This window comes from Saccopteryx bilineata, chromosome 6, assembly GCF_036850765.1.
Source record: "Saccopteryx bilineata isolate mSacBil1 chromosome 6, mSacBil1_pri_phased_curated, whole genome shotgun sequence".
NCBI lineage: Eukaryota > Metazoa > Chordata > Mammalia > Chiroptera > Emballonuridae > Saccopteryx > Saccopteryx bilineata.
In genome coordinates, this window is record NC_089495.1 from 132962163 (window position 1) to 132978305 (window position 16143).

Sequence of the window (16143 nt, forward strand, 5' to 3'; positions counted from 1 at the left end):
CACTCACACAGGATCTGGCAGGGCACAGCTCCCAAGGAGGTGCTGGGGGGCTCCTCGGAGGAGGCATTCCCTGGGTAGGTGAGCAGATTTAGATGAGGCTGAAGTTCAGAGGGTGTGTCGGAAAGTGGTGGATGGATGCTGAGAAGTCTGGGCGTTAGCCTGTGGTCTGTGGAGAAACATTTGAGGCCCTGGGCTTTAGGAAGGCTTAACCCTATGCCCAGTGTCCACTGCATGGCTTGTCCACGGTCTTTCAGTGCCTTAGTGTAAGGTAGCCTAAACAGGTGCACTTCAGATGTGGTAGGAAAGGGCACAGCAAGAATATGCATCAGCTCTTGCCAGAAGAGCCTGCGGTTCTGATTCTGGAAGTCAGAACTGGACCTGCAAACAGCCAGGCTGATCTCTGGGTCAGGTGGTTCCAGGAGTCAGAGACCCCGTAACTTCCATTGTAATATTGATGTTAAATTAAGTTCTATAGGTCAGTGTCCTGAGCTAAGTCAGGTTTCTGTGCATCTGAGAGGAGGTGCAGGCAGGACAGTGTGGTACTGCAGAGCCTGGCCCCACTCTCCATCGTGTCTCTGAGTCGGACCGGTCTGATTGGAATCATACAGCATTTGTCCCTTTATGATGGCTGAGGAATGCCTTGTTGCATGTGTGGGCCATGTTTGTTTATTCATCCTCCACACATACACATTAGGGTAATTTCAGGTGAACTGTGATACATGGACATTGCTGACTAAATGCATTTCAAGTCCCTGCTTTCAGGTGGGTAAATACCTGGAAGTGCAATTGTTGGGTCCCATGGTGATTCTGTGTGTCTTTTGAGAACCTCCACGGTTTTTTAGCAGCTGCAACAGCTGTGCCCAAGGGTCCAGTGCTTCTCCATGTCCTTGTCACACCTGTGTGCTATTTCTTCTCTGTCTCTGGAGTGGGTGTGAAATCCAGCTCCCTAGGGTGTCCCAGCGCTCCATGCTTCACTCCTGGGCGGGCCTCTGGAAATCTGAGGGTCTCTGTAGGCTTCCTCCCTCGACGGCAGAGCCGCAAATAGCTTCTGCACCACACTTATGTCTTAAACGCCAAGATGAAGAGCACAACCCTGGTTTGGTTGGTAGAGCATTGTCTCAGTAGGCAAACGTCGCTGGTTCGATCCAGGTCAGGGGACATACAGGAGCAGACCAGCGTTTCTCTCTGTCCCCCTTCCTCTCTCTCTAAAATCAATAAATTTGAAGAAATTCTAAATGAAAAGCACACATGAAGACCTGTACATTCTAGTGTCAAAACTTGCTTGCTTTTTTTAACTGATTATCTTTGTGGTACCTGAATTTTCAGTGTGTTTTCTAGCTTTTATAAGCTACTTATTTCAGAAATAGTGTGGATTAAATCCTAAACAGGCCTGACCAGGCGGTGGCGCAGTGGATGGAGCGTCGGACTGGGATGTGGAGGACCCAGGTTCGAGACCCCAAGGTCGCCAGCTTGAGCGCGGGCTCATCTGGTTTGAGCAAAGCTCACCAGCTTGAGCCCAAGGTTGCTGGCTTGAGCAAGGGGTCACTTGGTCTGCTGTAGCCCCCAGTCAAGGCACATATGAGAAATCAATCAATGAACAACTAAGGAACCGCAATGAAAAATTGATGTTTCTCATCTCTCCCTTCCTGTCTGTCTCTCTGTCTGACTCTCTCTGTCTCTCCCACAAGAAAAAAAAAATCCTAAGCCAGAGCAGCAGGAACAGCAGGAACAGGGCTGCCTCGGGCCCCCACCACCACCTTGTGGTCCTTGAAGCAGTTTTAGGGTCAGACCCAGCATCATAAGATAACCTCAGGATGAGGAAGGCAGACAGAACCTGTTCTCTGTTTGGTGGTAACTTAGTTGCTCTTGTTTTGTTTGCTTCCTCACCATGGAGCTGAATTTAAAGGAGGGCCTGTGACAGTCTTAGGGATATTTTGAGCACACATGGTGATGCTGCTCCCCCTGGTGGCAATGAACCAGGAACTGGGAGCGCAGGGCCCCCCAGAGGGAGGCCTTTGCTAATGGGAGTGTTTCCATTTCTCTCCTGACGCAGACGGTAATGGCAAGCTGTCGAGGGTGTCAAGAGTTCCATTAAAGCGCCCTGGTAATACTGGAATCTGTTAAAAGCAAAAGTGTGACGTTAAGATGTTCCAATTACTCATGGAAATCCCCACTGAGTAAAGAGATTACAGATGATAATGCATAAGAATAATTATACTAAAGAGTCTAATTGGAAAATTTAAGGAAGTCACTGGTAAAGTACCTAATTTGCGGGGGGTTCTTACAGATTTCTGTAGAAAGAGATGTGAAATGTAGTCCTCTGTGCAGGTTTCACTTGATAAAATACCAAGATTTAGAGATCTGTAATATGCAAATGCTTCATCGTGTTGGCAGATTCTGTGAGTTAATCTTTCCTTTTAAAGTAATGGTTTTGCTCTCAAATTTGTTTTCTTCAATGTAATCAATATGGCTGTTTGTTAGCCTCCTTAAAGAAAGAATGTGAAATGTTAGACCACTGATTTGTATATACCTCTCCCCTGGGGAAGTGCTTGGGATGGACCGTGGACCTGTAAGCAACCACCTGCTACATAGGGCAGCACTGAGTCAGGAAAATGTTCTACCATTGCTTCACCCTATGACCTTGAGCCTATCAGACGCCCCTCCTCGAGATCCGGGCAGAGAGGCTGCTCTGGGGAGGGTGCACCCCGTCAGTGGTGGGAGAGCTCAGTGCCTTCTGAGCCCCACACTGTATGTGAGGCTGCGGTGGTCCTTACAAGATGCAGGCACCCCACAAAGCGGGCATCTTGGGACAGGTTGGACATGAATTTTTTTTTTTCTGAAGTTGGAAAGGGGGAGACAGACAGACTCCCGCATGCGCCCGACCGGAATCCACCGGGCATGCCCACCAGGGGGCGATGCTCTGCCCATTTGGGACATCGCTCTGTTGCGACCAGAGCCACTCTAGTGTCTGGGGCAGAGGCCATGGAGCCATCCCCAGCGCCCGGGCCATCTTTGCTCCAATGGAGCCTCGGCTGCGGGAGCGGAAGAGAGAGACAGAGAGGAAGGAGAGGGGGGTGGAGAAGCAGATGGGTGCTTCTCCTGTGTGTCCTGGCCGGGAATCAAACCCGGGACTTCTGCACGCCAGGCCGACGCTCTACCACTGAGCCAACCGGCTAGGGCCTGGATATGATTTTAAACTGATGAAGTTGTTTTAGCTCTGTGTAGCCTGAGAGTAGTTTAAATTACTGAGTGTGACCACATTAGAGTTCCTAGAAATGTCTGTGCTGTCTGATGGGGCGGTGTCCTTTGTCTTTGGAATCAGCTTTTGTTACCTGCCCTTAATTCACTAGCGGGAGGGCGGTATCTCAGATGCTGAAAGAGCTTCCAGCCAGCGGCTGACCGATGGCCTGTCAGCAGAGAGCAGGCCCGGTGAGCTGGTCAGCACCAAGCACGAATCAGTGAGAGGTGAGGAGTCATCTGGAATGTGCAATGTGGAGGGGAATCTGACAAAGCCACATCACTTCATAACGCAGGGCAGTCGCATGACACAGACTTGGGTCACTCAAGGGAAGCTGTCCAGCAGATGTCAAAACAGCCTTTCTCTGAGGTTGGGGAGGTGGGCTGCAGCCATCGACCAGAGGGAATGGTGTCGTCTTTGTCACCTGGGATGCAGCGGCTACCAAGAGGGCGAAAGGCTCCGGCTGCAGAGGGGTTAGAGGTTCTTCTCGTCCCCAGTGTCAGCATCTCTGTGTTCTCACCACCAAAGTCTGCCACCTCCGCTGGGGGCACTGGCTATGGTCTCACTCTGGAGGGCCTGCACCCATTTAGCTTGGATTTATTGTACGTTTCTTCATCCTTGGCATAGATTGCATCATTCACATGCATCAGGAATGCATTTCTTGTCCTGGCCGGGTAGCTTGCTTAGTTAGAGCATCGTCCCGAAGCACAGAGGTCGCTGGTTCAATCCCCAGTCAGGGTACCTACAGGAACAGATTCATGTTCCTCTCTCTCTTTCCCTTGTTCTCATTGAAATCAATCAATAAAAAATTTCATTTCTTTTGTTTAAGTACTAGTAAATAAGGAATTTGAGCATACAGTCTTGGGCCTGGCCTATGGTGGTGCAGTGGATGGGGAATCAACCAGGAACACTGAGGTCACCGGTCCAGGACCTCAGGCTCACCTGGTCAAGGCATATACAAGAAAAGCTGCTGTGGGTTGGTTTTCCCACTCCCCATCCCCACTACCTGTGTGTGTGTGTGTGTGTGTGTGTGTGTGTGTGTGTGTGTGTGTCTCCGTCCCTCCCTCTCCCCCCCCCCTCAGATCAATAAGTAAAATATTAAAAGAAAAAAGAGAAAAGGTACAGTCTTGGAAATTAGGCTTCAGTGTTCAGAGCTGTCGACGCTGTTTTGTCAATCAGCTTTGTTTGTATGATCTTATGTCATCACAAGTTCAAGGTCGGCAAAGCAGCGTCACCATTTTATTAATGACAAGAAGCTGGGAGTAGATAGCCTGTGTGTGGCCGACAGGTAGAAGTGAGGAGTGGGAACCAGAACCCGGCAGCTCTGTGGACCCCGGCTATTTGTCCTGCTGCCCGTGTGATGCCTCCGAGCTTTCCGACCACGCGCTGGGCCTGCCGGTTCTGTGAACATGCTTGCGCAGTGCTAAGAAGCTATTCTTTCTCGTTCTGTGCATGTGTGTAGAAATGAAGGTTTAGTTATCTCTGTTCCCACCACCCTCCCCACCATGATTCAGCCATAGCAGTACTGACACTCAGAAAGGCAAGGAGATGCGTGTGCCACGTCTTCACGCCAGGGGCATCGTCCTCTCACCACAGCCTGAGTCCTGCAGCTGTGTTTTCCCAGAATGGGCTCCCCCGAATTCTGGGGGCCACGAGACTCCTGTCCTGGCCATGTGTGGTCTCTAATTCTTGAAATGAAAGCCTGCGATAGCCCCAGCGTGGTGTGTAAGCTCTGTGGGGAGCAGGTGCGAGGTGGCTGTGGCAGGGACAGGAGCTCTGGGGAGTGCGCTCATGCGTGCTGGCATGCTATGTGCTGCTCACGGCTTAGGTCCTCGCTCAGAAAGCAGCACGGGCCCTGGCCGGTTGGCTCAGCGGTAAAGCGTCGGCCTGGCGTGCAGGGGACCCGGGTTAGATTCCCGGCCAGGGCACATAGGAGAAGCGCCCATTTGCTTCTCCATCCCCCCCTCCTTCCTCTCTGTCTCTCTCTTCCCCTCCCACAGCCGAGGCTCCATTGGAGCAAAGATGGCCCGGGCACTGGGGATGGCTCCATGGCCTCTGCCCCAGGCGCTAGAGTGGCTCTGGTCTCGGCAGAGCGATGCCCCGGAGGGGCAGAGCATCGCCCCCTGGTGGGCAGAGCGTCGCCCCTGGTGGGCATGCCGGGTGGATCCCGGTCGGGCACATGCAGGAGTCTGACTGTCTCTCCCCGTTTCCAGCTTCAGAAAAATACAAAAAAAAAAGAAAGCAGCACGGTCCGGTTTACATGAGAGGATTCTTCCTGGCTTCTGTTTACCCTGTAATCCTATGGAGAGTGTTAAGACCCTTGTTTTAACATTCACAGGTGGTTGAACTGAAATGTGGGGGAAAGGACATCCCCGTCACCAGCGCGAATCGGATCGCGTACATCCACCTGGTGGCTGACTACCGGCTGAACAGACAGATCCGCCAGCACTGCCTGGCCTTCCGGCAGGGCCTGGCCAACGTTGTCAACCTTGAGTGGCTACGCATGTTTGACCAGCAGGAGATTCAGGTCCGGCACTGTGGGCATTTGTGTCAGGACAGGGCAGAGCTTTCTGCAGACCTGTCTCCGGTCTTATGAGTTAAATTTTGTTTTTAGGTACTGATTTCTGGTGCCCAAGTTCCCATAAGCCTGGAGGACCTGAAGTCCTTCACAAACTATTCAGGTAGGTTACTGCTCCTGCTACCTTATTCCTGAGAACGTTACCGATGACCACATTCCCTCAGTGATTTCTAATGCACGTTTTTAACCTGTGGGTTAAAACCCTGAGTGTGTGATGAGGACCTCACTAAACTCTTTGCTCTTCTTTTGCTTTTTAAATTTTTATTGCTTTCGGGGGGCGGGGGAGAGGGAGAGAGGGAAACTTCAACATGTTGTTCCACTTATCAATGCATTCACTGGTTGATTATGTGTGCCCAGACTGGGGATCAAACCTACAACCTTGGCATGCCGGAATGATCTTCTAATCTAACCAGCTGACCTACCTGGTTTGATTACATTAAATTTTAAGTGCTTCTGCTTCTCAGGAAAATGAAAAACCAAAAAGCAGATACACAGATGGTCACTGGCACATAGAAATATGCTCAGCAACATTTGTTCATCATAAGAGAAATAAAACCAAAATGAGCTTTTTTATTTATTTTTTTTTAATTTTTGACAGAGAGGGACTGGTAGGGATTGACAGGAAAGGAGAGAGGTAAGAAGCATCAATTCTTCGTTGCGGCTCCTTAGTTGTTCATTGATTGCTTACTCATATATGCCTTGGCTGGTGAGCTGCAACAGAACAAATGACCCCTTGATCAAGCCAGCGACCTTGGGCTCAAACCAGTGACCATGGGGTCATGTCCATGATCCCATGCTCAAGGAAGTGACCATACATTCAAGCTGGTGAACCTGAGCTCAAGCCAGAGGAGCCCGTGCTCAAGCTGGTGACCTTGGGGTTTCGAACCTGGGTCCTCAGCATCCAACATCAACGCTCTATCCACTGCGCCACTGCTTGGTCAGGCATGCATTATTTATTTCTTAAAACCAAGAAAACTTCAAAGATCAGTATTGGCCTGATAGCAAAGGGAGACAAAAGACACAAGAGAGGAAATTCTAGGTAACATCCCTTATGACCATATGTGCAAAAATCCTCAGAATATTAGCAAACCGAACCCAGCAGCACCTACAAATGATTAAGTCAAGCAGTATTTATCCCATGAATAGCAGCTTTTGAGCATGTAAGTCTCTCCTCCCATTCACGATAAAATTCTCAAGCCGTGGCTGGATAGCTTGGTTGGTACAAGCGTCATTCAAATACACAAAGGTTGCAGGTTCGATCCCGGGTCAGAGCACATACAGGAATCAACCAATGAATGTATAGATAAGTGGAACCACACATCAGTGTTTCTCTCTCTCTTGCTCTCTTTCTCTCCCCCTCCCTTGCTAATAAAAATAAATTAATCAAATAAAAATTAGAAGTTAGGACCCTGGCCGGTTGGCTCAGTGATAGAGCATCGGCCCAGCGTGTGGAAGTCCTAGGTTCAATTCCCGGCCAGGGCACACAGGAGAAGCGCCCATCTGCTTCTCCACCCTTCCCCTTCTCCTTCCTCTCTATCTCTCTCTTCCTCTCCCACAGCTGAGGCTCCAGGGAAGCAAAGTTGGCCTGGGCGCTGAGGATGGCTCTGTGGCCTCCACCTCAGGCGCTAGAATGGCTCCGGCCTCAATGGAGCAGCAGCCCCAAATGAGCAGAGCATCGCCCCGTGGTAGGCATGCCAGGTGGATCCTGGTCAGGCACATGCAGGAGTCTGTCTGATTGCCTCCCAGCTTCTAACCTCAGAAGAATACAAAAACAAAAACAAACAACTTATAAGCTAGGAACAGAAGGGGTCTTCCTAAACTGATACAGGACACCTGTGAGAAATTCACAGGTAACATCATGCTGAATGCTGAAAGCCTCAATGCCTTCCACCTCAGGCAAAGATGTTTGCTTCTGTGATTTTTATCCAGCATTGTGCTGGGGTTTCTATCTAGTGTAATAAGGTAATAGAGGTAGACTGGAGGGCATGTAGGAGGAAGGGAGGGAAGGAAGAAAGGGGGGGAAACATCCACTTTGAGAAAAAAAGTAAAAAATAAAATTCTACATGGATAACATAACCAAAAAAAAAATACTGGAACTAATAAATAGTTTCAGGCCTGGTTGGGGGGCTCAGTTGACTAGCACATTGTCCCAATATGCTAAGGGTTGTGGGTTGGATCCCATCAGGGCACATACAGGAATCAACCAATGAACTCATAAATAAGTGGAACAACAAATCGAAGCTTCCCTCTCTTTCTCTCAGGTCAATAAAGAAATGGAATTTAGTCTTGGCTGGATAGCTTGGCTGGTTAAAGCATCATCCCAGAGCACAGAGGTTGCTGGTTTGATCCCCGGTCAGGGCACATACAGGAACAGAGCTGTGTCATTGTCCCCCCCCACACACTAAAATCAATAGAATTTTAAAAAAGAAATGGAATTTAAATACATATTCCAACACAATGAACCTTTGAACACATTATGCTAAGAGAAATATGCCATGTACACACAAAAGGACAGGCTGTAGGATTCCCCCCATATAAACCACCTAGAAGAGGCAAACTCCTAGACACTTACAGGGGTTATAGGTTGCCAGGGGCTGGGCAGTCACTGGTTAGGAACAGCAGTAGTGGGTGCTCAGCAGTGTGGGTATCATTAATGCCACTGAACTCTACATCTAAAAGTGGTTTAATGACACATTTTATGTTACATGTTTTACCACAAGTTTTTTGTTTGTTTTTTGAAGTTAGAAGTGGGGAGGCAGTCAGACTCCCACATGCACCCGACCGGGATCCACCCGGCATGCTCACCAGGGGGCGATGCTCTGCCCATCTGGAGTGTTGCTGTGCTGCAACTGGAGCCATTCTAGCACCTGAGGCAGAGGCCACAGAGCCATCCTCAGTGCCCAAGCCAACTTTGCTCCAATGGAGCCTTGGCTGCAGGAGGGGAAGAGAGAGAGAGAAAAAAAGGAGAGGAGGAGGGGTGGAGAAGCAAATAGGCACTTCCTGGTCAGGAATCAAACTCAGGACTTCCAGAAGCCAGGCCGATGCTCTACCACTGAGCCAACCAGCCAGGGCTACCACAAGTTTTAAGCTGTGTAACCACCCTTCACACTTGCTGTGTTGAGTGCTGTTTGCCAGGCTCTCCTCCCAGGGGACCTGGAGACAGTGTTGGGACTGAGTCGTGGCGGAAGCTTCTGAGCTTGTGACCTCCACAAATAGGTGGAGCATCTATGGGGCACACATGGACTTTCTGAGGAAACACAGGTGTCCTAAACTGGATTATAGGGATGGCTGCAGGGTCTATAAATTCACTAAAATAATTCATTTATGTAAATATATGTACACGTATGTATGTATGTGTGTTTGTGTATCTCCCTCTTCTGTAATTCATGTTGCTCTAAACTTGAACTCTCCTGTTTATATGAAGGCAAGTAATACTTAAGGTCACATTGTCCCCACATTTCAAAAAATGAAATCAGTCTAGCCTTCCCTTCGCCAAGAAATTGTCTTGGGTTGTTTGCATTACCCTGTCTGCACAGAAAGCTTATACCTTTAATGATCTTAGCTATTCCAGTAAATAGGTTTAAAATATTATCATACTCATTTTGGTGCCAATTAATGCACTTAAGATAGTTTATTGATGTTATGTCTGTGGTATATTAACAATGAGGGAACAATATAAAGCAATTATTTCGGTTTTAGGAAGCACTTAAGCAGATTAAAAGCTGTAAGCAGCAGTTATTACACTTAGAACAGTGGCCTCACATCAGGCACAAGGGCGTGGGGGCAGAGGGACGCCCGCTGCTGCAGGTGGATGCCCCCCTGCCCTCTCAGTGGTGTGGCCATTGTGGGCCCTGGCATGGTGGGTCTGCACCTCAGCGGGGTCGGCGTTTATGCCCAGCAGAGCTCCTGCAGCTGGGACCCTTTTTGCTGCTGGGTGTCCCCTTTCTGGCCTGTGGTACGCTGACCCCTCCAAAGGTTGTGTCCCCCTCTGAACTTGCCCGTTACCCCCAGGGACCAAGTGAGTAAGAGGTTACTTACTTTTTGGTTAGAGGTGGCTGTCGGCGTGAGTGACCGCTCATTCCCTGTGATGAAGACACGTCGCCCTCATACGCGGTGCTCACAGCTGTCGGGAGAGTCCACGTCTGGACGTGGCGCGCTTTCAGTTAAATGTGTTTGTTTTGGCAGGAGGCTATTCTGCCGACCACCCTGTGATCAGAGCCTTCTGGCGAGTTGTGGAGGGGTTCACGGACGAGGAGAAGCGCAAACTGCTCAAGTTTGTCACCAGCTGCTCCCGACCTCCCCTCCTGGGGTTCAAGGTATGTTTGTGCATTTGCTTTAAAACCCCTGTCCCTAGGAAAGGCAGCAGCTGCCACATGGGCTCTGTGCAACAGCGGGCGCTTCGTGTCCAGGGAGGCAGTGCCGGGGGGCGTGGTTGTGTGGCCGCAGGTCCCCCCTTGGTACTGGGTTTCTCACGTCATGGGTGTAGGGTCTCAGCCACACCCACTGGGCATCATCTGCAGCCTAGCCCTGCTTCCTTCGTTGTCCTCCTGTGTTCATGGCGGCCCCGTCGGTGGGATGGCATGAGCTGTGACAACTGTAGGCACGCTGGGTCCGCTGCGCTGGCAGTGATGTCACTTCCTGTGTCCCTAGGCTGTCTGCGTCAAAGGCCATTTTTACCCAGGCTGAGGGAGACGCGCTATAAATGGTGACAGGGAGTGTTTGGGAATGGTGTGTGAGCAGAGTATTTCTTCCTGGTTGTTTGCTATGATTTATTTTGATACCTAGCCTGATTGCACCATTTCAAGTAGGAAAGTTGTAGGAACTGGGCGGAGATGCCATCCCCACCACCACTTGTGAACACTCACAACAGTGGCTTTATCGTTCATGTGTTCCTCTGCTGAGCCATCTGAGGCTGTTGGGGAATCATCTCCCCTGCATGTGTCCTAAAACAAACGCTCTCCAAGCATGCTGCCCGCTGGTCCTCACGTGTGTCCTGGCCCTACAGCCTCTACACGCAACCCAGGGACTGGGCAGGACTTGGACTGGGGGGGGGGGGTGGCTGGAGACCTGGGCACAGGCAGAGCAGGTGCGACATGCAGACACGACCAAGGGCTGACTGAAGGGTCAGGGAGTCCTTTGTCATCCAGCAAGAAGAGCAGTCATCAACAAACTGCACTGAGATTGTAGTGCTACCAGGACATTCTATCAGTGGAGCTCAGTGTCAGACCGGGCTTCTAGTATCTCCAGTTATACCACACCAAACCTGCAAGTAAGAAAGTTAGGCAAACTTCAGGCACAGAGGTTTCTGCTGGCTCCTGGTCGTTCAGTGCCACAGTTGGTGAGAGGGCCGGTGTGGCTCCCACACAGCCAGCGCCTGGCGAGTGGTGATGGGTTCCCCGGGCGGTCACGGGCTCCCCTGGTGGTCATGGTCCATGTCCCCGATCGAGTGTTACTGCACCAGGAAAAATACCTTTTTGGAAGCCATGCAGCAGTCTTTCTACTTAGATTTTTTTCAATGAGCTAAAATATATTAAATGTGAAATTTCAGAGTTTGCAAAGGTTTTAGCAGTTTTCAGAAGTTAGGCTTCAGATTTGGAAAAATTACCTGTTGTTTATGCTCCCCAGTGAGCCGAGTGCCTGTGGGAGACGCAGAGCTTGGATGCGGGGCTGTCCCACCCAAGTCCTAGAAACAGGAGGCCACTGCCTGACCTGATCGCAGCGCTCCTTACCACCAGATTACTGGAGAAGAATAACATCCGCGAAAGCTAATTAAAGTTTAATATGTTTAATGAATGTGATTGTTACAGACAAAAAAATCATTAAAGCGCTGTAGAAAATTGTTCAGTTGCCATCAGACTACATAATAAATTGAAGATTTTTCTCACTCTGAATTAATGCAAATTCCCTTTGCAGTCTCTTTAATTATGTATGAAATGGTGCCCTTGACTCAGATTTCAGTGAAGAACTTCATTTTTCGTACTTTTAAGACTGCTAGTAAGAGATTCAATTAGCATTAGGAAAGAAATGCTAAACTATGGCATTTAACTGGAAAATATATTTCAGGTTCTCACTGACCCAGTCGCTGGACTGTTTACCCAGTTCACACGGACTGTACTGTGGCAGAGCCGTGGTGCTTTTATTTTTTATCTCAAGCATTTGAGAAATTGTTGCCCTCGGTGTACTTAGAATGCTGACTAATAATAAAGGCAATAAGCGTTCTTTCTGTTTCTCTTTTGGTTCCTGGTCTAACACTTTTATGAAACATTCAAAGTAACATTCGCTATGGTGATTAGAAGAAAGGACAGTGTGGGTTTTAGCCCAAGGCAGCTGCCACCTACATTGTTTGTGAGAAGGCTGATTTAGCAGCAAGGAGCACCCTGAGGTCGGTAGTGAGGAGCCTGTGCACCTCCATGCTCGGCACTCCTTGGCTGTGCACCTGCTCAGCTGCCCGCTTCGCAAAACATGGATTTCACCAACAAGGATGTGGAGTCCAGGGCCGCTGTGGGGCTGCTGCAGCTGGGCTGCCTGTCCTGCGTGGTGGTGGTGTGCATGATCCCAGGCGTCCCTGTCAGAGCAGGGGCGAGGTGGCAGCTTTGTGTCTGGCTTCCACACCCTGGTGAGCAGGTCCTCTGTGGGCGTGTGTCCATGCCGATATACGGCACCGCCTGTACCGCCAGAGCAGCATCACGTGCTGGGTTTCCACACGAGCTGAGCTGATGCTGTCTTTCAGGAGCTATATCCCGCCTTCTGCATCCACAATGGTGGCTCCGACCTCGAGCGGCTGCCCACAGCCAGCACCTGCATGAACCTGCTGAAACTCCCTGAGTTCCACGACGAGGCGCTGCTGCGGAGCAAGCTGCTGTACGCCATCGAGTGCGCGGCCGGCTTTGAGCTCAGCTGAACGCGGCTGGGCCTGACCTCGCAGAGACCACGCGGCCTGGCGTAAGTAGCTCCTCCCAGGCTACGAGGACGCTCAGGCTGCCCCCCCGCCCCCCAGCTCTCCTGCGCCCCTGTCACCCTCTTCATTTCTGATGACTTAAGTCATGGTCACTTATTTAGATGGACATTGCTTTTCCAGTAACTTAAAAATAACAAAGGTATGTGCCACGAGGCTGACTTAGTGATTTTGCCAAGAAGAGCACAGTTATAAGATGAGTGGCAACTCAGAGACGTTAACCAAAGATGAGCTTTGGCTTTGCTAATGGGTTCTGGGCCTCCTGGGTGAGGGTGCCCTGGGCGGGGGGTGCCCTGGGTGGGGGTCCTGGTGCTGTTGCCAGAGCCAACTGGCGCTGGTCTGCGGAGACGGGGTTGGGAGCAGGGTGCTGACACTCAGGGCCACTGCTTCTTGTGTGGTTGAACTGTTTACAAGCCTGATTGTTCAAACTAAAAGCATTTTTTCCTGCTGCCTTTTCCCAAGGTGGTGAGGTTTGGAGAAGAGATCCAGGAGAGTATTTTATTTGTGCTTTCTAAGCCACATCTCCCAGATGGGACACGCATGCTGATTGTGGGTTTCCATCGGTCTTCAGTGGTTTGGGTGGTTCTGTGGGGGGTGCACGAGGCGGGTTTTTATTCCTCTCCACTGGGCACCTGGAAGCTTCAGGAGAGGGGCCTCTGTCCTGTTCCCACGGCGTGTGCAACCCACTACCGATGGCAGTTTGGGAGCATGGACGCTGAGATGGATCCAGTCACTTGAACCAAAGTGGCGGCTGCACCTTCGCCCTGCACCCCCCCTCTGGGCCAGCCGTCACCTCCCTGGATGTCAGGGTGACCCACCACGCTTCCACACCCCCTGCTTCCTCAACGGTGCTGCTTTGAAGGAAACAGGACAGCCCCCAAATGTGTGTCCGGGGGAGGAGTGTTGGTGATTCCCGTGTAATAGGCACTTTATCAAGACCTGACTTGTTGCTGGGTGACTTCAGCCTCTGGTAGTGGAGCGTGTGCTGGCGCCTCAGCGGCCCAGAGAGCAGGACCACTTGCTGACGCTTGGCTGGGAGCCCCTCCTCATCGGCGCAGCCGCCACTGGGGCTCCGGGCTTTCCGGTCCCTTGAATTGACCAGATTAGCAATATCCTTTTAAATCCGGGGGACTGAATGACACTTTTAAGACAATGACCATTATCAAAACGAATGTATAATTTCTTAATTGGAATAATAAATTGTGTTAATGCTATTTGTAGTCTTGATACACAGAAATAAAGTAATTAGGGTTTGTCCTTGGTCTTATTTTTACTTGAGGTGGTTTTATGTTGAATGTTTTGTATCTTCTTTACTTACTAGGTAATTTATATATTTTTTTAGTATTCTGGAAAAATCTGGGACTGAAGAGGAATGGGTAATTAAATTACACTTAATTTGGTTTTTTCTCAGCTATTCTGAGCTTATTTATTTATCTGTTGTTCCTAATGGCTAAATTTGCATTAATTTTTTTTTCCCCAAGGTTGTGTTGGAGTCATGCCCCCAACTCATGGTGACCATTTCTCTTCTGTTCTATGAAATCACAGCTTGTGAACATACCGGGGTTTATCACAGGCTTTTCCTGTTGCCAGTCAGTGTCTGTGTAGGAAGCGGTGGCACCTGTCACCTGGGGTGCACAGTGCGATGTTGGAGCAACTGCCCCATGGCCCCTCTCCATGTGTTGGGAGGTGTCCAAGCAGGTGGTGAGGCCAGGACTCCAGGGCCTGACGGTCAACTCCCCGAGGGCCTTGTCTGGCTGTGGTTGGCATCATACCATTGAGAACAGGTGTACCTGAAGGAAGATTCTCCTTTCTTGGCCTTTTTGTTAACTATTTTCTATGTCCTGTTCTACTTTCTGGGTTTGTTTCTTTTAGCAAGAGAGACAGAGAGAGGGCCTGACCAGGTGGTGGCGCAGTGGATAGAGCGTCGGACTGGGATGCAGAAGGACCCAGGTTCGAGACCCTGAGGTCGCCAGCTTGAGCGCGGGCTCATCTGGCTTGAGCACACCAGCTTGGACCCAAGGTCGCTGGCTCCAGCAGGGGGTTACTCGGTCTGCTGAAGGTCCGCGGTCAAGGCACATGTGAGAAAGCAATCAATGAACAACTAAGAAGTCACAACGCGCAACGAAAAACTAATGATTGATGCTTCTCATCTCTCTCCATTCCTGTCTGTCCCTGTCTATCTCTGCCTCTGTAAAAAAAAAAAAAAAGAGAGAGACAGAGAGAGGGACAGACATGCAGGAAGGGAGAGAGAGGAGAAGCATCAATTCTTTGTTGCAGCACCTTAGTTGTTCATTGATTGCTTTCTCATATGTGCCTTGACTGGGGGGGGGGGGGGCTACAGCAAAACCAATGACCCCTTGCTCGAGCCAGTGACCTTGGGCTCAAGCCAGCAACCATGGGGTCATGTCTTTGATCCCATGCTCAAACCAGCAACCCCGTACTCAAACTGGTGAGCCCCCGCTCAAGCCAGTGACCTCAAGGGTTTTGAACCTGAGTCCTCTGCGTCCCAGTTTGATGCTCTAGCCACTGTGCCACTGCCTGCCTGGTCAGGCTCTACTTTCTTTTTGTTGCTGGCAATTTTGTGCTCACACCTAAACACAGAGTTGCAGGGGCAGTTACTCAAGACACTCACAAACTGTTACCTTCATGTGGATTTCTGCTGGGTGTTCTGGGAATGCTCATCCAGGCAGCATTGTATGACCAGGTGCTGACCCAGCACAGGGGCACGCTCTTGCCCGCTGGCCCTGGTACAGTGGGTGATCATTGCAGGGAACTCCTGGTGAGCTGTGAGCTGGCAGCCTGGCGTTTAAGCTGTCTCAGACTTTAAAGAAAGAGAAACAGCTAACGGCATGTAGTAATGCAAATAAAATAGAAATTTGGGGCCTAGGCTAGGAGCCTCTCAGATGAGTTAGCCATAGCTAGTAGCCGACTTCTTACAGTCAAAACACCTCCCTAAACAACAAAGAAATTTAACACAGCTCTTTTAAACTCCTCTGCTACAGGTTGGAAGGCATTGCTGCGATGTGGTAATCTGTGTTAGGAAGCGCAGACGGCAGGCTCCCGGAACCTTTGGGGAAACCACAATGCCCACGGGCATGCGTGAGTTCTGTCCTGGCACTGCAGTGCTGCCCACAGTGGACAACCACCAGAGGCTAGGGGATCAGGTGGGAAAATCTGGAGACAGCTGAGGGGAGCAAGCAAGCTGCAGGCAAGGCTCCCTGCATCTGTGCTTCCGGCAGATTCTGAGGGCGAGTGGTTAAGCCCAAGTACTTTGTCCCTCCGCTTTGTGTCTGTGCAGGGGGACAGGACATTACAAAGGTGTGACAAGCATTGTGAGTGTCCTCACCAAGTGACAAAGGTGTTAGAACTGTG

The 16143-nt window shown here is 50.3% G+C and overlaps 1 protein-coding gene across 3 annotated transcripts in view; it reads left to right on the forward strand.

Annotated features, from left to right (window-relative positions):
* Positions 1–14049, forward strand: part of UBE3C (ubiquitin protein ligase E3C) — a 76957-nt gene extending 62908 nt beyond the window's left edge. The window contains exons 20-24 of one of the 3 annotated variants that reach the window (XM_066234543.1): positions 5577–5765; positions 5853–5919; positions 10002–10132; positions 12547–12758; positions 13234–14049. In XM_066234543.1, coding sequence (XP_066090640.1) covers positions 5577–5765; positions 5853–5919; positions 10002–10132; positions 12547–12717 — 558 coding nt within the window. In that variant the 3' untranslated portion in view covers positions 12718–12758; positions 13234–14049. Of the gene's footprint in view, positions 1–5576; positions 5766–5852; positions 5920–10001; positions 10133–11441; positions 11653–12546 lie in introns of those variants that run through there. The other 2 variants (XM_066234542.1, XM_066234544.1) reach the window with 2 other exon arrangements.
* Positions 14050–16143: the final 2094 nt, after the last annotated feature.